This window comes from Pristis pectinata, chromosome 6 (assembly GCF_009764475.1).
Source record: "Pristis pectinata isolate sPriPec2 chromosome 6, sPriPec2.1.pri, whole genome shotgun sequence".
Classification (NCBI taxonomy): Eukaryota; Metazoa; Chordata; class Chondrichthyes; order Rhinopristiformes; family Pristidae; genus Pristis; species Pristis pectinata.
Genome location: NC_067410.1, coordinates 14,091,677 through 14,117,209, shown reverse-complemented (window position 1 = coordinate 14,117,209; position 25,533 = coordinate 14,091,677). Strand labels below are relative to the sequence as shown.

General features: G+C 38.0%; 1 protein-coding gene across 11 annotated transcripts in view; it reads left to right on the top strand.

Moving 5' to 3' along the window:
* setd5 (SET domain containing 5) overlaps positions 1-25,533 on the top strand; it is a 124,168-nt gene that overhangs the window by 82,521 nt on the left and 16,114 nt on the right. For 10 of the 11 annotated variants that reach the window (XM_052018381.1, XM_052018389.1, XM_052018388.1 and 7 more), the window contains 5 exons: positions 4,793-5,044; positions 9,785-10,093; positions 14,872-15,114; positions 17,244-17,385; positions 19,117-19,367. In XM_052018381.1, coding sequence (XP_051874341.1) covers positions 4,793-5,044; positions 9,785-10,093; positions 14,872-15,114; positions 17,244-17,385; positions 19,117-19,367 — 1,197 coding nt within the window. The remainder of the gene's footprint in view (positions 1-4,792; positions 5,045-9,784; positions 10,094-14,871; positions 15,115-17,243; positions 17,386-19,116; positions 19,368-25,533) is intronic. The other variant, XM_052018390.1, reaches the window with a different exon arrangement.

Here is a 25,533-nt window from a genome sequence, read left to right as displayed (position 1 = left end):
TGCTGGAATCTAGAGTAACACACACAAAATGCTGGAGGAACTCAGCAGGTCAGGCAGCATCAATGGAGGGATATGAACAGTCGACGTTTCGGGTCGAGACCCCTCATCAGGACATATAGTCCTTGTTATCACTAATTTGCTGTTCGTAGATCTAGTGTATTCGCAAATTTGGCCCCAAGTCTTGCCTTAAGTTTTTTTGATCAAAAAATACCTTTATCAAGTACAGATTGAGGAACTAATTATTGTCTCTATAAATATGATCAGTTTCTAGACCTCTGTGACATGTGGCTCCTCGCTGTGTTCAGTTCTCTTAGAGAGCAGACTTTGTTTACATAGCCACATCTTGAGATTTCAACTCTTATTGGTGCTTGTAGATTTCAATGGAAGTAATTTGTTAGATAATGTAATTTTTGTTAAGGTAGTTAATATATTAATTTTTTTAAGCATGCTATTTTTAGGGCATATTTCTGTGTATTTGGGGGCAGGGCAGTTTTAGGTACAGGGGAGAGGATCATAGTAGTTCCCACCTTTTTTGTTATCAGTGGGAAATCTGCGCCCTTATCCCCAGCAGATAATGAGGACTAAGTGTATACAGTTTATAATGCTTCCAGGTTTACATTGATAATGTGTTAGCTAAATTGGTTACTTCTGTAAAGGATACCACTTCAAAATAGATTTTGCATTTGGTTATTTATTGATCTCAGATGTACAAATATGTGAATAGTATATTATCCTAATTACCACTAATCAATCAACAAAGGTACAACAGCTGTACCTTTTCTGTTTTTTTGACCATTTGAAGACTTGTGTTTGTGATGCTGATTTGGGTATGTACGTCCCAACATCCATCTCTTTACATTACCGTAAAGGTTATGCTAATTGGCCATATCTGGTTATCCTGTTAAGCCAATTTTGAAGACATTAACAATCAATTATGAGACGTTGAAGTTGATTTCTCTCCCTGGAAGAATTTGCACAGGATGTTAGAAACAGTTCATAAGCTCTTGTTTCCTTCTGGTGTTAGACCACAAATTATCAGGTTTATTGAATTCATTTTTGGAACTTGCCATGGTGAGATTTGAGCTCTCAAACTCTGGTCTGCTAGTTAAGGACCTGGCCATCACTGCTGTACCTGACTGTTCAACAGTCTATGTCTCCTCCAGGCCAGCCTTCTATTTCTTGCACAATAACAGCAGCTTCTGATGTGATCAAAATCCATCAGTTGTACGTAACATTATCCAGCCACTTGTTACGTTGGGGTCAGTCTGCTGTGAATAATAAATAAGCCCATCCAGACCTTGCCAGCGGGGCCTTGCACAGGTGTCAACATGTGATGACATTTCCTTCTGTTGATAAATGAAAAGCTTGTGCTGAAAAAGTGATAGTTTCAGATTTTCGTCAATCCTTGTCACATGCTGGCATACTATTCCATTGCAATTATCATTATTTGTTCTGTATTAATTATTAATCTTCACAAGAACTCATTCCAAATTAAATTTAGCTGAATTAAACTGTTTTGTTGAAAGGTAAAATACTCTAGATGCTGAAAACATTTGCTGAGAGAAACACAGCTATCTACATTAGTGACAGAGCTGCTTCGCAAGGCCACAGACTCCCATAGCGATCTAGACTGTACTACTTCCCACATTGTCTACTATAAGGACTCTATTCCATTCTCTCAGTTACTTGGTCTCTGTCATATCTTCTCTGATGATGAGATGTTCCACGCGGCTGCCTTTGAGATATTTTTCCTCTTCCTAAACCACTTCCTCCCTTCTACCACTGTTGACTGAGCCCTTGACCGCATCTCATCTGTTTCCCACACCTCTGCTTTCAAGAATCAATGATACAGTTCGTTGTCCTCACCTGTATTCAACAGATCATCCATTGTAATTTACACCACCTTCAGCGAGGTTCCACCGCCAGACACGCACTTCCCTTCCCTCCTGTTCGTATTCTGAAGTGATTGTTCCCTTCGTGACTCCCTGGTCTGCTCTTCACTCTCCACCAACCACTCCCTTCTCACAGCAATTTCCCATGCAACCATAGGAAATGGAACAACTACCATTTTAGTTCTTCTCTTCCCACCATCTAAGGACCCACACGCTCCTTCCAGGTGAAGCAGTGCACTTCTTACGAGCTAGTGCATTGTATTTGATGTTCAGTATGTGGTCTCCACTACATTAGAGAAGCCAAACACGGTCTGTGTGATCACGTTGTGGAGCACCTGCATTTAGTCCACAGGGACGACCCGAGCTTTATACCACTTTAATTCTTCATCCCACTACCAGTCGATCTCTGTCTGGCTCCTGCATTGTTTTAGCAAGGCCCAATATGAGCTTGAGAAATAGAACGTCATCTTCTGCCACATTGCAACCTTCGAGACTCAAAATTGAATTCTACTACTATACGGAATTTGCATATCATCACTGGCCAATTTTGCTCTTCATCATCCATCTGTAATAATAGCTTAGTTCTTGGCTCTCCATCAGCTCTGCTGGAAATTTTCTACATCCTGAGACTTTTAAGTTCCCTTGTTTGTGTTCTCTGTCTCAAAACTTCCCTCATCAACTATCAGCCAGAAGACTTCACATACAGTTTATCCTCGCAACAATCCTGGCCTCATCCTATTAGAGATATTCACTTTGTTCCGTTCATCCCTCCCCAACCCTCTCTGCAACTTAAAACTAACTTTTTTCCACTCTTTCTCAGCTCTAATTAAAGAACTTTGACCTGAAGCACTAACTCTGTTTCTCTTTCCACAATGCTGCCTGAACTGCTGAATGTTTCTGGGATTATCTGATATTATTTTGGATTTACAGAAATGGAGGTTTCTGATTTTAAGAACTTTTAGAAAAGTCCCGTTCCCCTTTAAGGACACAAACTTAATAAGTAATGTGGTGTTTTGTCACGAGAAGAGTAGAGAGAAACCATTGGTAGAGAGAAACCATTTCTCTTGATATGACTTTTGGTAACCAGCGGTCTCAATCAATGATAATTGGCCACTTTCTGTGGTGTCAGATCCCCAAATTATTTTCCATTCCTTATAAATGTGCTTATCCCCAGAATGAAGAGGTGGCCAAAGAAGCTAATCTGAATTCTCAACTGATTACCTGCTCTGCTCACCTCTAAGCATCTTCTTTTAATAGTCTGGATAAGACATGCTTATCAGTGGGGAATTACTTTTCCATGGTATGTACTCAAATGTGCTGAAAGCCTTAGTGTCAACAGACAGGTTAGGCACAGATCATAAAACCATTATTATTCCTTTTGGACATACATGAATTGCATTTGTACCTTAAGCTGAGGAAGAGCACTTCTCAATCTTTGTATGCACAATGTTGAGTATATATACATAAAAGCTGTGTTATCTCTTTACAGTACTGTTATTGCATAATTTACATTGGGCATCATATCTTTAAAACTATGTTACATATGCTGCTGCACTGCATCTAGTAATCTAGATAATACGTAAAATACTAATGGTTCTCTAAAGCTCTAATCATCTCCTCACCGAATATTGTTGTGATTTTAAACCATGGAAGCTCAGATTAAGTTTCATAATGCAAAATTTCCATTCGATCAAATCTATTAAGTCTATAATGTAGCATATAGTACTCTCTATAGAAGAGACTGCAATTTAAATATAACTTGGAAGTGTGCTGAAGGATATTGCATGCAAAGTTTGGGCTGACATATAAATTCCAGTTTATGGTTTCTTTGAAACCTGTGAGTAGTAACATGCTTTGGAACATGCTCCCATCAATCACTTTTATATGTGCATATTACTTTAGTTCAGGACTTTTGAGTAGTCTAATAAGAAATGCCTACTTGAAGACCATCCCATGTTTTTCCATACTTAATCTTACAACCCCATCTTCCCCCAGCCCCTTCCAACACCCAATAAAATCTGTTCTGAGGTGCTGTTATTACACTTGTAGCCTTTACTCTACATATCAAATGGGAAACATTTAATTTTCTGATGATTTAATATATGATACACTCTAGAGAGTTCATCAAGACCTTGAAGGATTACCTACATTGAAAAATCCAAAGGAAAGCCCTTGAGTGCCTGGAATCCATTCTCCAGTACACTCTTGAGCGATCTAGTGTCTCTTGAAATCTCAGTGTTGAGTATTGGTCTGGATGGATCAATTTGTCTGCGGTAAGCACCACCATAGGTGAACACAGTGTGCTTTCAGCCTGGGAGCACTAGTATAGAAGGACCACAGTGTATTTGTCTCGTGGGTGTGCCAGTGTGAACAAATCTTGCTTGTTAGCTTCTTGAAAGCCTGCATGAACAGAAGCTGGAGCTTCCTCTCTTTGCGGAGCTTGTTATTTATCAAAATTAACTCTACTTGCTGAAGGCTGAAATACACTATTTCTTGGACAGCTGAACTGAAAGTAAGCCAGAATGACTGTTCAGTGGATGGGCACGTTGCTTCAGTTTGGGTGTCAAGGGGTGCAATGTTTTTTTATCAGCTTTGAACGTGTTTTTTTTGTTACAGCCATGATATGCTGGTATTGATGTAGTGACCTATAGATGCACAATGATAAAGAGTAACAACAAAATGGAAATAGAAAGAACACTAAGAATTATAGCATTAATCCAACATGCTTACAATCGTTCTTTCAAGTCTAGTGACCCAGAAAAGCCACTCAGCCTTTAGGAAGTTAGTAGCATGTTTTCACATGACGAGCCACGAAAGAAAGTAAGATGTTGAGGCTAAGATTTTGATCCTGTTAAGTGGTTTGTTTATGTTTTTGTTTCTTTGATGCTCATTGTTCACAGTCACGGGAGCAGCGGAAGATGGAAGCCATCATGCAGGTTTTTGAGAATTTAGAGAAGAGAAAGAAAAGGCGCGAACAGGTGGTTGAGCGCAGTACTAGTCACCCTGGCGTCGATGCCAATCCGGAGACTCCGACCACAGATGTGGAGGAGGTGAAACTGGAACCTGCAGCAGAAGAACCGCTGCCCAGTGGGGCAAGAACACCACAGCCTGTGCTTGCAGGGGTGAGCACACGGCGAACTTCACAGCTAGGGGTAAGCAGAGCAATTAATTGGCAAATGGGCCAGTGCAGCATGAGGAAAGATATTGGTGTTGGTGGTATAATTTGAGAAGTAGAGGTTTGGATTTTACTGGTGCTAATTGTCCCATAGTCTTCTGTACTTCATTGGGTTTGGTTTTGCTTGGATACTTGCAATTATAGGAGTGAGCAAGCCAATTTTGTTCGATAGTTTATTGTTTGGGGTGTAGTCAGTTATAAATCAAGATGGCATGTGAGATGATTTGTGGGCATGGCACCTCATTTCTTCAGCAAAATGTAAGACAATCTATTCAACACTGAGATGGAATGAAACTCGCTCTCAAGCTCTTGTAATTTGACATATTTTTGGCTATATTGATTCTTGGACAACCATAAAGCTAGTATGATTTGTAGGAAAAGGTTAAACATGAGGTTATTAAGCCATGAGGTCTTGTGAATTTGTACAGTTAGTGGCTGGGAATGGCTGAGAAGATATTCCACTTTTCCAAAGGAGAAATATATTTTATCTTACACCCTAGATTGAACGAGCATCTGGTAAAAAGTAACTCAGTGTTAGTTCAATTTACGTTCTATGATAAATAGAAAAATGTTTGAAAAATGATGGTGAATCTAGAAGGCATGGTTATCTTTTGTGTCCTTGTTTAAAACAACTGCACAAAATTAGTGTGGAAAGGCAATACAGAAAATATGGCTAATTGCTTCACACTTAGGGACATCCTGTTATTTATATTTACGGTTCAGTTTTATCTTTTTTATAATAGGTGATGTGTGTCAGCCTGTGTTTGTCTAATAATTCCCAAATCTGAATCCAGTGCTCCAATAACTTGGACATTCTGATTGTGACTTTAACTAGCGTGATAAATCCATGGATAAACCTCTGTTAGCATATCGTTTTACTAACTCACAAAGTTATAAAATAAAAATAGAAAATGCTGGTAATTCTCATCAACTGGGAATGTTAAGACTGCCTCTTTCACCACAGATGCTTCCTGACCTGTTGAGTGTTTGCAAGGTTTCTTTGTTTTTATTTGAGATTTATGCATTTTTTTTTTGCTTTTCCACACAAATATATGGGTTATTAATAAAGTGCATCTATTGGGTGTGTAACATTTTCTAAATTATAGTAAATGTGTATAGTATATAAGGATATATACCACAAGTAATACTCAAATTATAAAATGTTGGTACGCTGCTGGAATCAAGTAACTAGTTTAATCTTTTTTTGTGTTAGTCACATGTGACATGATCTGTCTCAAGTCTGACATTTCTGTTTTCCCCCAAAGTGAGAATGTACTCAAATTTTCAGAAGTAATAGCTCACAGTGAAGTTTTATAAGCTACCATTTCTAATCGAGTAACAGAAGATAGTTCAAAATTCCATCCAACAAAAAGTGTTGTTTAAATTAGGCATTAAATTTACAAAACTTATGTCTGACCATTAGATCATATGCCACAAATAGCTTTCTGCTTTAGACAACTCTTGCATTACTATTAGCTATTAATCCAGTACTGTGATATTGAAATGGCAACTCCTTATTCCACCCCCCCCCCCCCACCCACTTTAACTCCCCCTTATAGACTTCCAGTTCCTTCTATTTTTCTAGCGTTTCTGTGATTTTTGATTCTACGTCAGCAGGCCAGACTGAAGTCTGGAGACAGAGTTGTCACTTGGTGGTAATAAGATTAGAGAATTGCAGTAAGACGGCAGCTTTAAGGAATTCACCGTATGATGCTGCTGCAGGATTCATAGTCCCAAGGACAAATTACTTTCCACAAAGAAACATCAAAAGGTGTTATTTTACTAGTCTATAAAACCTCCTAAGCCCCCAAAGAGACAATGAATTTGAAGTAAATGCATATTATACATCCATGTAAAACCATGTCTTGCCATCTTGCAACATGTGGAAAATAATCATTTTTAGTGAATGTCACAATCAGCCTCAGTGCTTTTTCTGTGGAAAGAAGTTAAAATCGGTTGAGTGCCACCAGAGGATAGTATAATGTATCTCCTGGTAGACAGTTGCAGAGTGGTGTGTGTTACATGCCTTTTTCACTGGAGTATGCTTGTACTTTTGCGAAGGGTGGGTGGACTGGGAGGTAGAGTCATAGAATAATACAGCATAGAAACAGATCCTTCGGCCCAACTTGTACATGCTGACCATGGTGCCCATGAAGCTAGTCCCATTTGCCACGTTTGGCCCATATCCTTCTAATCCCCATGTACATATCCAAATGGTCTTTTGAATGTTGTTATTGTAACTGCCTCAGCCACTTTCTCTGGCATCACATTCCATATATGTACCACCCTCTGCTTGAAGAAGTTGCCCCTCAGGTCCCTTTTAAGTCTTCCACCTCTCACCTTAAACCTATGCTCTCTTGTTTTTAGTTCCGCTTCCTTGGGGAAAAGACTGCATTGACCCTATCTATGCCCCTCATGATTTTATGCACCTCCATAAGGTAAACCCCCCCTTCCCCCCCCCCCCCCCCCCCCCCCCCCCAATTTCCTATCCTCCAAGGAATAAAGTCCTAGCCTGCCCAACCTTTCCCTATAACTTTGGTCCTTGATTCCTGGCAGCATCCTCTTAAATCTTCTCTGCATTTTTTCCAGTTTAATGAAGTCTTTCTTATAACAGGGTGACTAAAACTGTACACAGTACTCCCAAGTGTGGTCTCACCAATGTCTTGTACAACTGCAACATAATGTCCCAACTCCTATACTCAATGCCCTGACTGATGTAGGCCAGCGTGCCAAATGCCTCTTCACCACCCTATCTGTGATGCTGCTTTCAGCGAACTATGTACTTGAACTCCTTGGTCCCTCTGTTCCACTCCAAAGATGCACATACTTGAGCTAAATTTGCCTAATGTTTTCCATAAGGACTTTCTGGAACATCTGCTGTAAATTTTTAAGTTGGCTAACTAGATAGTCTGTGAATAGAACCAATAGTGCAGAATGACTTTCTTTATAAAACAGCTTCTTCTAGGTTGAACCTATCATTAAGAGTCATGTGAATTTAATTTTGCTTGCTTTACTCTGCTAAACTGATCTCATTGATGGAATGTTATCAATGGCAATTCTGACAAATTATTTTTTTAGACTTTAATCTCTCCTCATGAATTATAGATCCTTAAAGAGAAAAAAATAAATTTAAAAGAAGAGCTTAAGCAGTGTTGATTAACAAGTATTGGGTGTTGCTGCTTCATGTTCCTAAAGAAAGTATCTAGTGGTCAAAGTACACAACATAACCTCAAGAAAATATGCTTTAATTTCTGATTATGGCATAAATGTAGAAAGGATGATTGGAGGGTATGAGTAAAATATAAATCTTACTATTTGGAATCAAATGACTGTGAGACTTTCACTGAGGGTGTTCTGTTCAGGTTTTATATACATGCATGTGTATGATGCAAAGTGACTCGTGCGGCATAACATTTTGAGATTATGTAGCATTCAGGTTGACAGGAACTGGCTGGCCCTAAATCTGTATCTGTGTAACAGTGAGGATCAGAATGTTAGGAAGGTTATATGTTTGCAATTTCTGTCTCCATCATTAGCCTACACTATAAATGAGGTGGGAAAAAATTAAAATTACTTTGAGTCTCACAAAGAATTTACATTGACAGAGTGACAAGGTTTCTCTGTAACCCTTGTTTTTACTGAAAAGACCCATGAGGATGTATTTTTGTTATCTAGTGAATTTGAGTTCCTGCTTCAGATTTGAAGGTGATGTTGTCTTTTACTCACTGCTATAGAAATAGTCATTGCATAGGGTTTAAGCATTCACCATATCAAAAGAAAACAATCCTTAGCAGCTTGTGAATATAAGGAAAGAAAATAAAATTCATGGAAGAAAATACAAGAGGAGGCAAATGAGCTATTTTAAAGCATCCATATTTTCTGTAAAGATACTTTGTACTTTGAGCTGACTCCAGATCAGAGTTGATCTGGAACATCTCGGGTAGAGTAGCTAAGTAGTGGTCAGAGTGCCAATCCTATTGATTTATATGTTACTTTAGTATTAAAAGAGGTTCAGAAGAAGTCTGCATCGAAGATGGTGTCCTTATGTTTTTTAGGGATGAGGTATATAGGTGCAGAAAAAGTAACTGACATGTCTGTCTCTCAATATCCAGATCAGATATAGTTCTCTTTCCATTATGTCTTGTAACCTTTTGAACATGATTGTACTATAAAATAATGGGGCTTTTGCTCACAAGCAGGTGAGATTAAGATATGTGTATTTTTTTTCTTAATCAAATTAATCTGTGTTGTGTGGAAATCTAAATTCCAGAAGTTACTATTTTCTGGTGGACATACATGACACTGTTCTTGCCTAAGCACTTGAACTTTAGCAATACAGCAAAGTGCACTGAAACTTCTGGAACAAAAACTTCATTTCCTTAACCTTTCTGTGTTTCTGACTTGAAACATTACAGTAGGGAAGAAAGAAATCAGATGACTTTATAATGCTCCCCTTCATTGTGTGTAGCATGAGGAAAAACTATTAAAGGGAGAAAACAGGCAGTTGCACTCAAAATAAATAAATTAAGTATTAGAGCCCAATTCTTGTTTTTTTTTGGTTTGGTTATCACTGGCTATATTCTCCAATTTTTACAATGTGCCATCTGTCTATGCTTGTCAAAACAATTAATGGTATAGGTTATAACTTGTGGAATGTGTGCCATTTACTTAAAGATGGTTTTTTATCTTTGTTAATTATCCTGCATCTTTAAAATAGGAGCAAGTTCCTGAGAAGCCTGCTAAGCCTCCTGCATCAAAACCAAACAAGCCACGACCCAAAAATCGTTTCTCACGCTATCGCTCCAGTTCAGCGCAGCGACTACGTAGACAGCGACAAGCCAGCAGCCAGTCAGAGCCAGCACCAGTGATAGCAGTTGAGGAGGGAGCAGCGGGGGCTGTAGTAACAGAATCCACATCGATGGAAGGTGTTCCGAGCTTAGGAGCTCCAGGAGTAGAGACCACATCAGGAACTATAGTTGTCTCCCAACCAAGCCGAACCAATGTCAAGTATCCTAAAACCAAAAGAGTAAGTATATGTGTAAATGTGATCTGGCTCGTTTACATTGAAGGACTTCTTGATCATCATGTAATGGGCCCTGCAATTCTTGGACAGTTTCTTAACCAATTTTTATATTTGGACAAATATTAAATACATATATAAAACCTGTTGAAGTGAATCTACATATATCCAGCATTTGGCCCGTAGAAGGTTATGGGCCAAACACTGGCAAATAGCATGGATAGGGCATCTTGGTCAGCATAGGCCAGTTGGGCCAAAGGGCCTGTTTCAGTGCTGTATGATTCTGTGATATCCATTACATAATTATAAAGTACAATTGGAACTGTGAGCCGCATATCTTTATTAAACTATAACTCCAAGATAACCAAATATCACCCAATTTATCCACAGTGATATTCAAAAGTTTTAGCCATCTAGCCAACATAATGGATAGTGCTATGCTTAGTTGTAAGAGATCGTTTGAGGTTTCTACGAGGGATGTAATGATTTTGGAATTCTAGAGATTTTATCTAGAACACGAGAGGAGTTGGAGAAGGTCATCAGGCCTTTCAAGCCTGCCCCACCTTTTAATATGATCATGGCTGATCTTTGCTGGCCTCAACTCCTTTTCTGTGCCATTTTTCCAAACCCCTCTATTCCTGAATCTTTCAAATATTTATCCACCTCCACTTTAAATACTTCTGATAATCCAGCTTCCAACGTCCACTGGGACAGAGAATTATCACCCTCTGCAAGAAGAAATTTCTACTTACCTCATTTTAAATGACCGACCCCTTGTTTTGTAGTTATGTCCCTTTGTCCGAGACTCTCCCACTCGTGAAAACATTCTAATATCTACCATGTCAAGCCCCCTTAGGATCTTATATGATTGATTAAGGTTACCCTCATTATTCTAAACTCCAAAACAAAACAATTTTTTAAAATTTATTTTATTTACCCTTCCCTCGGGTTCTTGATGGACTCCATCTTTCTACCTTGGGTAGTGGAACTCCAGCTTTCTGACGTTTCCTGGTGTTGAGTTTTATCAAGCATACAGCTTTATTGTGATAATATAAAATTCATTAGTGGGTGGTCCTAGGCCTCTGTTCTTTGTTTCTCTTGCTCGCCCATAAAGAAAATTGGTGTCAGATTTTTTTGCTGTAAATTGAGTGGCTTTCAAATCAGGCCTTCATATTTATGCATTTCAGCATTGCTGCAGAGCCCTGCCAGATTAGTTAATTGGATTTTTTTCTGTTTCTGTTTCTCAGATGGCAAAAAATAGAGAGAAGGAGCAATAGATAGAGAAAGCTAGACCCTTTCAACCCAACATGTTTGAACCCACTCAAAGTACTTAATGGTTACAGATCAAAACCAGAATGTCTTTTATAGTTTGAGGTATTTAGTTTAAATTGAACAACATAATCAATATTAACATTTATTTGCACCTCATGTAGTTACCTATCTGCTGAAATGTTATCCACTTATCCTATTTGATGGAAACTTCAAAGCTGAAGTTACCTGTTTGATCTTCCTAAGATTATCCAATTTAATGTGGATGAACTAGAATTGAATCCCTACATCTGAGGATCTTAAAGGAAGTGGCTCCAGAGATAGTGAATGTATTAGTTGTAATGCATCTAAATTCTCTGGATTCAGGAGAGGTCCGAAGGATTGGAAACTGCAAATGTGTGATGCCACTATTTGAGAAAGGAGGGAAACAGAAGGCAGGAATCCTAATGCTGGGGAAATATTGGCATGCATTATTTAAGAGGTAGTAGCAGGGTATGTTGAAAATTATAAGACAGTGAAGCAGAGTCACCAGTTCTATGAAAAGGAAATTTTCGTAAAGGAACTTTGACAAATTTGTTAGAGTTTTCACATCAATGGTAGAGAAATCATTGGAGAAAATCTTAGGGATAGGATTTATTCACATTTGGAAAAGCATGGACTTATTAGGAATAGTTAGCATGGCTTTGTACAGGGGAGGCCATGTCTTGCAAGCATAATCGAGAGTTTTGAGGAGTTGACAAAGATGATTGATGAAGATAGGGCAGTGAATGTTGTTTAGGGGGAAATTAGTAAAATATTCAACAAGGTCCCTCATGGTAGGGTCATCTAGAAGATTAAGGCACATGGGATCCACGGTGACTTGGTAGTCTGGGTTCAAAATTGGTTTGGGCATAGGACACAGAGGGTAGTGGTGGAGGGATGTTATTCTGACTGGAGGTCTGTGACTAATGGTGTTCGGCAGGGCTCACTGCTGGAACCTCTGTCGTTTGTGCGTGATTTGGATAAAAAATGTACGTGGGTTGATTAGTCAGTTTGCAGAAGACACAAAAGTCAGTGGAATTTTGGTTAGTAAGGAAGGTTGTCAAAGGATACAGCAGGATATAGACCAGTTGGAAATATGGGCAGAGGAATATATGGTGGGCTGAAGGGCCTGTTTTGTGCTGAATGGTTCTAGGAAAGGCAGATGGAGTTTAATCTGGGCAACTATGAGGTGTTCCACTTTGGGAGGTCAAATGTAAGAGGCAAGAATGCAGTAAATTGTAGAACCCTTAGGAGCACTGATGTACAGAGCGATCTTAGGATGCAAGTTCACAGCTCCCTGAAAGTGGCAACACAAGTAGATAGGGTGGTAAAGAAGGCATATGGCATGCTTGCCTTCATTGGTTGGGGCGTTGAGTATAAACATAGGCAAGTCATGTTGAATATATATAAAACTTTGGTTTGGCCACATTTGTGTGCATTCTGTGCATTCCATTGCATTCCAGGAAGGAGGTGGAAGCTTTGCAGAGGGTGCAGAAGATGTTCACCAGGATGTTGCCTGGATTAGAGAGTATGAGCTAGACAAACTTGCATTGTTTCCTCTGGAGCATCGGAAACTGAGGCAATGTGGTAGAAGTATATAAAATTATGAGAGGCATAGACAGGGTAAGTAGTCAGTCTTTCCCAGGATGGAAATGTCAAATAGTGGAGGATGTAGGTTTAAGATGAGAGGGAGGGAAACTTTAAAGAGATTTATGTTGCAGGTTTTTTAACGCAGAGTGGTAGATGCCTGAGACACATTGCTAGGGGAGGTGACGGAAGCAGAAACAAAAGCAATGTTTGAGGCTTTTAGACAGCCCCATGAACTGGAATGGAGGGACATAGACTATGTGCACAATAGGGAATGGAGGGATATAGGCTATGTGCAGGCAGATGGGAGTAGTTTAATTTAGCTTCATGATTGGTACAGACATCATGGGCTGAAGGGCCTGTGCTGTACTGTTCTATGTTCTGTTTTCTGAGAATGTGACAAATAGCATAGATAAAGGGGTACTAATGGAAGTAGTGTATTTGGATTTCCAGTAGGTGCCACATATAAGATCATTGCACAAACTAAGAGCACATGGGATTTGTGGATAATGTAACATGGATATGGGATTAGTTAACTAACGGAAAACAGCTTTAGGATAAATGTGTCACTTTCAAATTGATAAGATAAGATATCTTTATTAGTCACATGTACATCGAAACACACAGTGAAATGAATCTTTTGCGTAGTGTTCTGGGGGCGGCCCGCAAGTGTTGCCCTGCTTCTGGCGCCAACATAGCATGCCCACAACTTCCTAACCTGTAAGTCTTTGGAAAGTGAGAGGAAACCGGAGCACCTGGAGGAAACCCACACAGACACGGGGGAGAACGTACAAACTCCTTGCAGACAGCGGCGGGAATTGAACCCGGGTCGCTGGTGCTGTAAAGCGTTACGCTAACCGCTACACTACCATGCCTGTCAATCACTAGAGGGATGCCACAGGGTTCATTGCAATTATTTAAAATCTGTATTAATGACATGGATAAAGGAATTAAATGTACTGCAGCCAGATTTGCTGCCCATAGGTAAGCAAGCTTTGAAGAAGACACCAAGAGCCTGCAATGGGACATAGATAGGTTAAGTCAGTGGGCAAAAAGTTGCCAGATAGAGTATAATGTACAAAAATGTGAGGTTATTTACTTTGGAAGGAAGAATGGACAAAGCAAGTTATTGTTTAATTGGAATGAGACTCCAAAATGTTGCAGTATAATGGCATCTGTGGGTCTGAATGCACAAAGCAAAAAATGTTAGCGTACAGGTACAGCAAGTCATTAAGAAGCAATATTGGCCTTTATTGTAAAGGGTAAGGAATATAAGGAAAGTTTTAAGCATCTTTACAAGGTGCTGATGAAACCACAACTGGAGTATTGTGCACAGTTTTCATCTCCATAGTTAAGAAAAGATGTACTTGCTTTAGGGGCAATGCAGAGATGGTTCACTAAGTTGATTCCAGGGGTGAAGGGTTGACACATTAAGAAATGGGCTTATACATTGGAGTTTAGAATAATAAGAAATGGTATTATTTGAAAGAAAAGATTCTGAATAGGATTGACAGGGTGGATGTTGAAAGGATCTGTGGGACTTAGGTGAATACATTGTGGAGATGAGGATTTTGTTTTATCTTAGTGGGTGTGAGTGTTTGGAATTTTCTATTTCAGAGCTGTGGAGGCAGAGTCATTGCCTATTTTCAAGGTAGAGATTAACAGACAAGTAGAAGGAAGTCAAAAGGTAAGAAGAGAGAATGTGAAAGTTGTGTTGAGGCCAAGATTGCATTAGCAATAATCTCATTGAGTGGCAGAGCAGGCATGAGTAACTTATTTTGTCATAACTCAATATGTATAACTTGGTGAACCAATGTAAATATATTGGGAATGAGGCTTTTACAGTTGCACTGAATTGCTATATTCTATTAATTTTTGTTTTAATGTTTTACTATTTTTTGTTTCAGTATTTGGTTACAGAATGGTTGAATGACAAGGTAGAGCGACCTGACTGCCCATATGACCGCCCATTACGCATCACAACGGATCCGACTGTATTGGCAACAACACTGAACATGCTGCCAGGTCTGAGCCATAGTCCTCATATTTGCACAACCCCTAAACACTACATCCGCTTTGGCTCCCCCTTTGCTCCTGAAAGAAGGAGACAGAGAGTTGTGTGTGATGGCAATTATGGATCTTGCAAAAAGGTAGGCATGTACTTTATGTCTACAACAATTTGTTGTTGCATCATGCAGCTTCATAAATGTTGGATTTAACAGATCATAGATCTTTTAAAGTGACTATTTGCAGCCAGTGTTTCCAATGCTATCTGCTCTCTTGAAGGATCTTCATGGAAACCCTTTGGGCAGAGAATCCTGGATATGGTCATGATAGCAAATTTGTGTTTGAACCACTTCTCCAATATTCTAGTCTCATACTTGCTTTGTCAGGAGTCAATTTGCCACAATTGCATTGAATACTCTTAATCACAACTCCTTTCTCATAATTTTCTCTAGTCATTTTAATGTGCAAATTGAGCAAACAGAAAGCAGAACTTTCTAGAGAAACCTACTATACTCAAATATAGGGGATGTAGGTTCCCAAATGGAGGATTTCCTTACTGTTATTAGCTCTAGAGCATGACAGGGAAACCACAGAATGCATTCAACATATTCACATATTCACTTCAAGCTTTCAGTTGCTGGTGGGCATCACAGCACATTACCTGCCTAGTAGATAAACCTATTATTATTTCACATTTCCCGTGTGTTGATTTAGGATGACTTTGCCTTAAGTACGAATGGTGAAATGCTTTGGGGAGCCTGTACGTGTACCTGTATTATCCCTGATAAAATTCAACAAACTGAGAAGAAACTAAACCATGACCAAATCCAATTAATCAGGTTAGGCAAAACATGTAATTCTTTTGAGAAAGTCTGCTTGTACCGAAGTTGAGTTTAGCGGTCATACTTCAGACTCCTCTGCATGTCAGCAAGAGCTTAAAGTGGCTAACCCCTTCCAGCAGACAACCGATTAGAACTAGGAAAGTAGATTCCTTCCAAGATGCTGGCACATCCAGTGGCCATTTTTGATTACTATAAGTGGCTAAGATTTGTGCATTGACTATTACCATTGTTGACTCAAATTCTCTGTTGTGCTATTTTCAACAAGTTTTTAGGTTGATCAAATTTAATTAAAGGAACTTGTACCTTATCTTAAAAGGGTTGACTTTCACTACAGTTTTTGACTTTCAAGGGATTAGGCAGTTTCATTTACGTATTTCTGACCTATTGGGAGATCTGATTTTTGTTTGTGTATGCCTGCAACTGAGCATAATGTGTTTGAAATGTGCAGGCCTGGTAAACAATTACAAACACAACTTCAGAAGGGACATTGTTTTCGTTCCCCTGCAGTACAGATTTCTTACCGGATGCTGTACATATAGTAGTAGGTTATTGTTAATGTGCTCCTTAATTTCTCTGGTACATCAATTGACAGTTCATTTGGTTGTATTTTCCAGGTTCAAGGTTTAAAGCAACTTCATAATCTATTAGTTTCGTTACTAAGTCAACATGGGAGTTTCTTCTCTTTAGCTTTATGATATTGAATAATCTTTATTCTGTGTGTTTAATCAAGTGATATAATGAATCATTTTAAAAAATTAATTTAGGAACAGGATTGTGAATATGATGAGGAATGAGATTCTATTGTTCTGTGGGCTACAATCTTGCAGAACTGACTTTTTATTCCATAATAGAGTTGCAAGATAAAATGTGTAGTTGTGTTTTGAATTAACATGACTGAGGTTTGGCTATAATGAAGAAAAATCTTACCTGAAGGATGAGAACATCATAGATTTTTGCTACCATCTGGTATTAAGTATGTCTTATCACATGGGTGTTCCATCTGGAAAGTCTGAATGAAAATTATCTATTTGAATCTGGTTCGGTATTTAATTGGGAATATTTTGTAGGATGAGTGGTACAAATTAGATCCAAATTCATGATCTAAAACTCTGAAATAAGAGGCTGCAGAGTTAATGCAAATATTCTGATACTGGTTCATACTAGACTCATTGTTGGTACAGCTGACGTCCGAAATTAGTTCATTATTGTTTTAAAACAAAAACTTGCCATTTTCAGGTTCTAAAATTTGAGACTAGTACATTTGTCCACAGTAGATTTTTGCCAGTTATTGTCATGTTCTTTTATACTTATTTATAGTTCTGTGTACTGCATTTTCCTCAATGATGCCACTTTCACACAGATGGTAGACTGGTAGAAGTCTGCAGAGTTGTGCTTAAACCATTTTGGATAATTAACCTGGTACTTTTCAGCGATGGATGAAACAGGCAATGGATGAGGCCATGGTGCAACTTCCCCTTACACCAAATGTAGGACAAGAAACATCACCCGTACACCACAGCAATGACAGCAGCAGTATGCCTGATGTACTGAATGACACCCATATTTCAACAGGTAAGTTTAAAAAGTAGCTTTTTTAATTATTATACACAGCAAAGCAAGTCAGCTGACAGTCACCCACCATTTTCTCTGCTAGCCATGTATTTACCTAGTGCTTTCCTATTTTGATTATGTCTTTTTTTTAAATTCAATTTTAACCTCTTCTCCTTATCCAGGTCATCTCATTCTTTAATAAAAATCTATCTTCTGAACTCCATAGGGTTCACCCGTAAATTTTGCCCAGTGTCATCAAACTTTGTTTCTCCAGTTTCCTTTCCCTAGCTCCACCCTCAGTTTCACCCCCAGTTTCATAGTCCTCTATGCATATCTCATTTTTCCACACTATAATCAATGAATGATTTTCTTAAACCTTGTTTATATTGTGATCGCTACTTTTTAGATGTTCATCTTGTCCAACTTGTTTGTTTTATTTCATTTCCTAGAGCAAGATATTATTAGGATTCCTTTATAAAGGGTCAGTGATAGGGTCTTGTAAGCATTGTAATTGCTTCATCTCTATCTCTTTTTCCTCATTATCTCTGTCAGTTTATTAATTATTGTTAATAAACCATCCTGTATCGACATGGAAGGAGGCCATGCAGCTCCTAGCAGAGCAATCCCATCATTTTCCCTGTGACCCTGCAACTTATGCTTTCTCACATACCCCTCAACTTCCCTATGGTTCTTTTGCACTTATCAATGCAAGGGATAATTTAGTGTAGCTAATTACCCAATAGCATATCTCCAGTTGGGATGAGGGGAGAAACTGGAGCGCCAGGAAAAACCCTTGCTGTCATAGTGAGAACATGCAAACTTCACGCAGATAGGATACAAGGTCAGGATTGAATCGGCATTGCTGGAACTGAGGCAGGAACGCTATTTCCTGTGCCACTGTGTTTAGGATTCTGTTTTTTTTAAACTTGTTTTGTATATTTTGTCTACATATTTCTTCCTCCATTTCCTTTTCGTACTTGTTGATGTATACTGCAGACAATTCCTTCCAGTGGAATATATGGAATCTGGTTGGCTTTATCCTTTCTTGGTATTTCCATTGTTGTTTCTAATACACACAGTTACCCCAGCACCCTTCTTCCTTACTGAAATATTATAAATGTAACTTTGCTTTCATTATATAGATTTCTGCTGATACCATATCCACTGAAGGTCAAATGCTAACTTCAGAAAATACATAAAACCAATCTGTTGTGAGTCAAATGGGCTCTGCCACATTTACTAAATATACCTGGTTGAATTAGATTCATTCAACACACTGCTATTTAAAAAGCAACCTTTCTGAAAATCTTTGAGGTTAGGCTTGTAACTCCCAGACCAGGTCAGAATTTATTTTGCTTAGTTGTAAGCATGCTAATCTGCATTTGTGATATTTTTACAAGAACATATTGAATTTTTATGAAAATAACTCAAACTTAGAATTGGTTTATTATTGTCACATGTACCGAGGTACAGTGAAAAACTTGTCTTGCATACTGTTCGTACAGATCAATTCATTACACAGTGCATTGAGGTAGCGCAAGGTAAAACAACAGAATGCAGAATAAAGTGTAACAGCCACAGAGAAAGTGCCGAAACTGGCGGGGGGGGTGGTGGGGTGGGGCTGGTGGTTGTGGAAGGTAGCTGTGTGGAAACATTCATGTGTTCATAATGCCCAGCAGCTCAACTGCAGCACTTTAGCTTGTCTAAAATGTAAGTGTGTGCATTCTGTTTGATAATTTCTCTGTTTTGTAGAGTTGATTGCACCTCTGAAGAAACGAAAGGCACGGTATCTGTCAGACGTGAGTTCGATCGATTTGCCAGGACCTTGTAGTCCACTGTCAGCGCCAGCATCTGTCACGGACACAGTCATGTCCAGCCCGACAATAATGACGCCTTGCACCTTGTTTCCAGGAGAAGAGGACAAGAAAAATGGATATAATACGGTTTATTCTCCCCTTCATTCCCTTGCTGCTAGCCGATGTAATACTCCACTACAGTTTGAGGTAAATATATTTCCAGCAAAGGGGGTGTTATTTTCACTAATGAGACATGTTAATCTCTTGGTTTTGTCTCAATAAATAAAACTGTTCCAAAAGTGTTTTTTCTTAGAAAAAATTAAGTTTCATTTTAATGTAGGTGTGACTGAATGGACTAAATTTTTATGCCAACTGAACAAACGTACACTGCAATGATTCATTTTGATACCAGCAGTATTTACCTTTTCAGTATCTAAATGCATGTAATGTTGAGGGCTTTTGTTTTTACTGATTGCATTGGTCAGCAGGTTTCATACTTGCTTGTTGGTTTCCTGATGTATGCTTCCATAAGTTGTTAGGTCTTTAAAAATATTTTCCCCTGTAAATAAAGGCTTAAGATGCAAATCAGGCAATGATCTTCTTGAAGATGTGCCGCATTTTGTAAATCATTTTGTAAAAATAACTGATGCATTTCGAACAATGCAACTTTCAGAATTCAGGTACCCCATAAACTAGTTTTGACAAGTAATGCTTAACAAAAGTAATAATATTTCAAGGCACCATTTTCACTGTTATTTTAAAATGGCAATATTTGATATGACTTATAAATATAACAGGGGAGGATGCAGCTTTTTTGCATGTAATTGAAGTAGTTCTTCCCAGTGGTTGTGATGGAAAACATAATTATTCTACATAACAGTATTCTCAGTCATAAAAACAATAATAGAGATAGATGCTGTTGTTTGAGGGTATGCATTATAGAAAAAACTGGATAAATCTGATTAAAATAACATATTCACTTTTTTCATATTTGTTTAAAAATGTATTTAGCCTGGTTTATTTTTTCCCTAACCCATTGCTTACAAAAACAGTTTATTAATGTCCGCTAATCTCTAGCTGAGTCACTGAAATTTTAAGGGGGCTTAGGCAGAGTAGGGATGGAACTAGTTGACTGCAGTGTGCTCTGTTGTCATGGAAACATTGCCAACAGTACAAAGAAGTCATTAAAGTAAAGGAATGGGAGAAAATCAATATTTTCCTGCATTGTCTGTCCATTGTCATATAATGCAAGTATACCTATAAAAATCTAACCATTGGAACAGTTTTATGATACAAGAATATCCTAGAAGTGTTTAAAAGTGCAAGGTGGCATAAATTGTACTTCTCAAAACTTACTTTAAAATACAGTGGGGAAAGCTTTTAATAGTTTTATATTTGTACATAAATTTGCAGTCTTATAATAAATAAACAGCAGAAATCTTTTACCTGTTCACTTGGTGAATGGTTGGCTCAAACCAGCCGATCTCCAGACTGTCAATTTGTCTGAATATGTTTGGGATTGAAAAAAGGCAATGTCTAAACCTGTCAAGCTTTTCTGTAGCATGTTTCAAAGTTCTTTTTAAAAAAAAAACATTGTAGCTGCCAATTCAATAGAATCACCTATTCAACAGCTGGCATTTTCCCTACCACTTGCTCACTCCAATGAAAAGTAATAATTTGTTGCTCAGCCAAGTGTGAAGCTTTTTTTAATCTAGCAAAGCTGAAAGCATTGCTTTAGGGGAAAACATTTCTGTGGTTTGAATTCTAAATGGCATCAGAACACAAGATGTGGCACTCTTAAAACCTCCTTGCACTTCAGTAGCAAAAACTATATGCTGTGAGCATTAGCATTTATCTCTCACATTAGGATATTGATAACTGTGTAGTATTTTTATTACTTTCTACTGTGATTATTATTCTTTTGATTCACACATCCTGATTTTTTGCAGACATGCAACAAATGGGAATTGAAGATTCTTTGAAGTCAGTCGACAAAACTGTGTTTGCTGCCCTGCCATGCTTCATTTAAGTTTAACTAATCTTTCAATAATTTTTCTCCTCCCCAATTTAAGCCCTGACATAACATAGTCTCTCACATGTTTTCTTCCCCACTTTCTGCCTGTTCTAATTTTAGGAGGGGCACAAGGGGACCTGGTTGATTGATTCGATTAATTTACTTCAATGTTTCCATTTGAGAGGAATCTTAAGAACTTCATTTGCTACCTTCCTGGTTGATTGATGAAGATCTGGGATGTGTATACAGTTTCAGAGGTGTGAGTCCACATGATCACCTTTGGAGCTGCTTCAAATGACATGACAACCTGAAGTATCAGAGGTCTTTCAGTCTGGCATGCATGTTGATTCCATAGGGTTTTGATTTGAAGGCAAGAATTAAGATGGTATTTCTTTTGGCTGAGGAATGTCTATAAGTTTATGAATTATGCTTTTTCTTTGCTTCCTTTTAAGTCATTTGTGCAAACTGCAAATGATTTTTGTATCTCTCCCCCATCTTTCCCCCCCCCCAAAATTCTTCTGACATTGTTTGCATTGTCTGTAAAGCTACATAATCTATAAAATTAATTGGAAATTAGACGAACAATGTATTCCTAAATCTTGTTTAGATCCTTAAGCAAACAATAGCAACTGGTTTGCAAAACAGACAAAAAATTGGCACCAAATGTTATCAAAGACTGGGAACCGTGGACAAATAAGTTCTGGTCTCATATCTTCTTAGCAGCTTCTGAAAAATATCACTGATTGAAGCCTGAGAACTGATCCCAATCTGACGTCTGAGCTAGAAATAGGCAGAGAATCCATTTTTTTCCCTTTCACCTCCTGAAATTATAGATCCCTTTCTGAAATATATTTTTACTTCTGCCTGGAGTCCATTATTGACAATCTGACTGTAGGTATTCTAGCAAAGCATAACCTTGCTCTCGCGCGGCAACAACACAGCACTTCCAGAGATGTTCACTAGTAGCAATCACAAATGGGTATCCCAGCGGACTATCCCATCAAATCGGGCACAGTGTAACTAAGCTGTGCTCTAAATTAGCCCATTGAAAGTTACAATGGCATTTTATTTCAAACATTTTCAAATTAGGTTTTCTTGCTCTCTCAGTGGGATGAACACTTTTAGTGTACAAAGTTCTACAACTAAACTGTGATTTCAACAATTAAGAGGTATAGCAGCTGTGCTCAGAAAGAGGGAAAAGCAATGGGATTCCACACTTGTCATAACTATACAATGAGCAAAGAAGCCAGCTAACGCCATATGATATCATACAGAAGTAACATACACTGGATTGAATGGAAACATACCATGGAACTCATTGTATTGATAACAATGAATTTATTTTAAAATCTAAAGCAAAGTACCACAAATTCTGGAAATCTGAGACAAAACAGAAAATTCTGGAAATTTTCAACAGGTCAGGCAGCATCTGTAGAGCAAAAAAGAGTTGTTGTACCTCTTAATTGTTGTTGAAATCACAGTTTAATTGTAGAACTTCGTACATTAAAAGTGTTCATCCCACTGAGAGAGCAAGGAAACCCAATTTGAAAATGTTTGAAATACAATGCCATTGTAGTCATTGAAATGTTATCTCTCTCTCTCTCTCCCCCTCTCTCTCTCCATAGATGCTACCCAGTGCACTGAGTATTTTTGTTTTAATGTTTAATTGTTGTAGTGAAAGGTATTTTTGATGCAGTGTAAGTAGTTAGATCCAACTCTCTGTAAAGTTTCATTGAATGCTGCTAAGCACTCACATGTGTCAGTCACCTCAAATATGATCCCAATTGATATTTGAGAAATGTGGACTAAGGTATTTTTTTAAAAATCCATTTATAATTTTTGGGATGTTAAATTTGCAGCCTTGTTGACACTAATGTGAAGGATCTACTGTCTTCTTTACCTGATGTCATAGTTTTTTTTAAACAGTTTATAATGAAGAGAGGAAGAAATGCAAGTGGGTCTACTCCCTTCTTCTTTCAGGATATAATTCTGAACTCTAAAGCAAAGCTAATATGTTCATTTCTCCACTAATGCATTTTTATTTCCAGCCAGTCAAATTTGCAGTGGTTGCTGGCAAGAGTCATCTGGAATGATTTTCCTTCAGCTCCTTACTAAGGCTTATGTAGGATAGTTCCATCTTTGAATTAACCTATATAATTTTAATGAGCATACATACAAATATATGCTATATTTTGCCCACGTACACCTAATGAATAGCTTTTTGATGCTGTGCAGATTAATTCACAGTTCACATTTTTCACCTTTTCAGAAAAAAAATCAAAATATCTGGGTCACCACAAACTCCTGCAGTTTTAGGTTCACAGCTGGTGCATAATGAGTATTTATATCAGAGACTTTTGTTTCAATCTGGCCTTGACAAATTAACCAGAATTTATTTCTGTGAGGTAAATTCTTAATCTTTGCTGATGTTTAAGTTTGAAAATTTATCCCTTGTGATGTGTGTTCTTAGAATCTTTCAAGAGCAAAGCAAAATGCATTTAGTTCACCTAATATTCTTACAACGTGATGCAATTTGTACCATCAGAGAGTTATCCTAAGTCAAAATTTCCTTCAAAATACTCTTCTGTAAGTGTTATAGGTCAAGAAATAGAACCTAAATAAAACCGTTGAGCTATATTATCGTTTGATTTGTATGTATATGTTGGTGTTCGTGTTGAATTGTGACATCACCACCTTTGTTCTGCAGGTTACCTGTGAGAAAGCTGAAGCAAAGTGTTCGGATCTGAGATATGCTGGCAGGATAGAGTTCAATTTCTACCAGATGTATATTGTGGGCAATATTTTAGCACACTGATGAGGCTCATTGAGAAAAATATAATCTTCCAAAATATAATCTTCCCCTTCATCCAAAACCATTTCAAGTTTACCAGGGGAAAAGGCCAAAGGAAAGATTGTTTCTCTGAGCTGCATCTCCTTAATTGTGTTGCCTAACAGGTTACCTCAATACCCTTGACTTGCAGCCCTTGACTTTACAATATTGCTCTTTCAATTTCATTTGTTACGGATATGTTGCCTCTACAAATATTACGGATATCAACCTGAACTAGTTGTGAATGGGTGAAGAGTATGTTGATGAGGCTGGAGAATATTTAACAGATTATTTTGTAAATGCATTCCAGAGTAAGTCAAGCCTGACATATTGCTGATAACTATAAAGGACCGTATCATTGATAACCTAACAGATCATATTTCACAGAATCATTTTTAACTGCCTTAGCCAGCTCTAAGACTGAGGAGCATTGTGGAACCTGTCTCCTGAGAGAAATTCTTGACACCATGGCTTTACCAATATTACTGAGCCTGAGAACATATGGCTTTAATCTGGCAATTGTGCACATCCAGCTTCTGACATGCTTGCCACAGCAGACTCTATGGAGTCTGAACATTGACATATTGCCCTTTTTAATCTTCTAATGCTTCTTCATAGATCAAGAAACACTTCAGATTAGTTTTGCATTGTCATTTTATTTTAATAAAGCCTAACATTAAGCCACAGATTATTGTTTTATTCTTGTTGTGCTTTGGTTTACAAACAAACAGTGAAAAAAGGAGTTTTAAATATGAACATAAAGGGATAAAAATGAATTGGCACCTTCCTGTAGTAACCCAATGAACATGACAGATGTGGCAGAGTTGAACTTGATTATCAATGGCAGTTTAGTTTTCCATGTTGCCGTCTTGGCTAATTGCCCTTATTTTATTGGTTCTTTTTCTCTCAGCATCAAATTTCATCTTTGAACTCCATTGTTTTCGTGTTTCACGCTCTGTTAACCAGCTCTCACCACCTTTTTAGCATTTTAGCAAGTTGCTGTTTTCAAACCTTACCTGACAGGCCCTGGATATGTCAACTGTTGTGCGATATAACAGAGGGTGCAGAACAAAGCCCTTCAGTTTTTTTAAAGCCAGTCCAACCTTCTGCAATGTTTGTTTTATTTATGTAACCTTTAGTGCATATTTATTTAATTTCCGGTCTTGTTCCTCAAATTGAGGGAGGTCCAACTAAGTAAAACTGATTTTTTTTTTCTCTCTTATTTACAAAGGTTGAGGACTTTTTTTATACATTTATACCAATGTTATAAAAAAAACACTTATTATTGAATGAGAATCTTAATTATAAAATGGAACTGGTTTTGTTTCCATAAACTAATCCCTTTTTAGAACATTATCATGTTGCACATTGGCAAGTTGTGTAATTACAGCTATTCTCATCTGTGCTTGCAAGTTCCCAGTCAATTGTCTTTGTATTAAAACAAATTTTCTCCCTTGAGTTTGTTTGTAACTAAATCAGTTATACAATAAATGACTGTGGCTTTCTCTTGCTTTTGCTTACTCAACTTG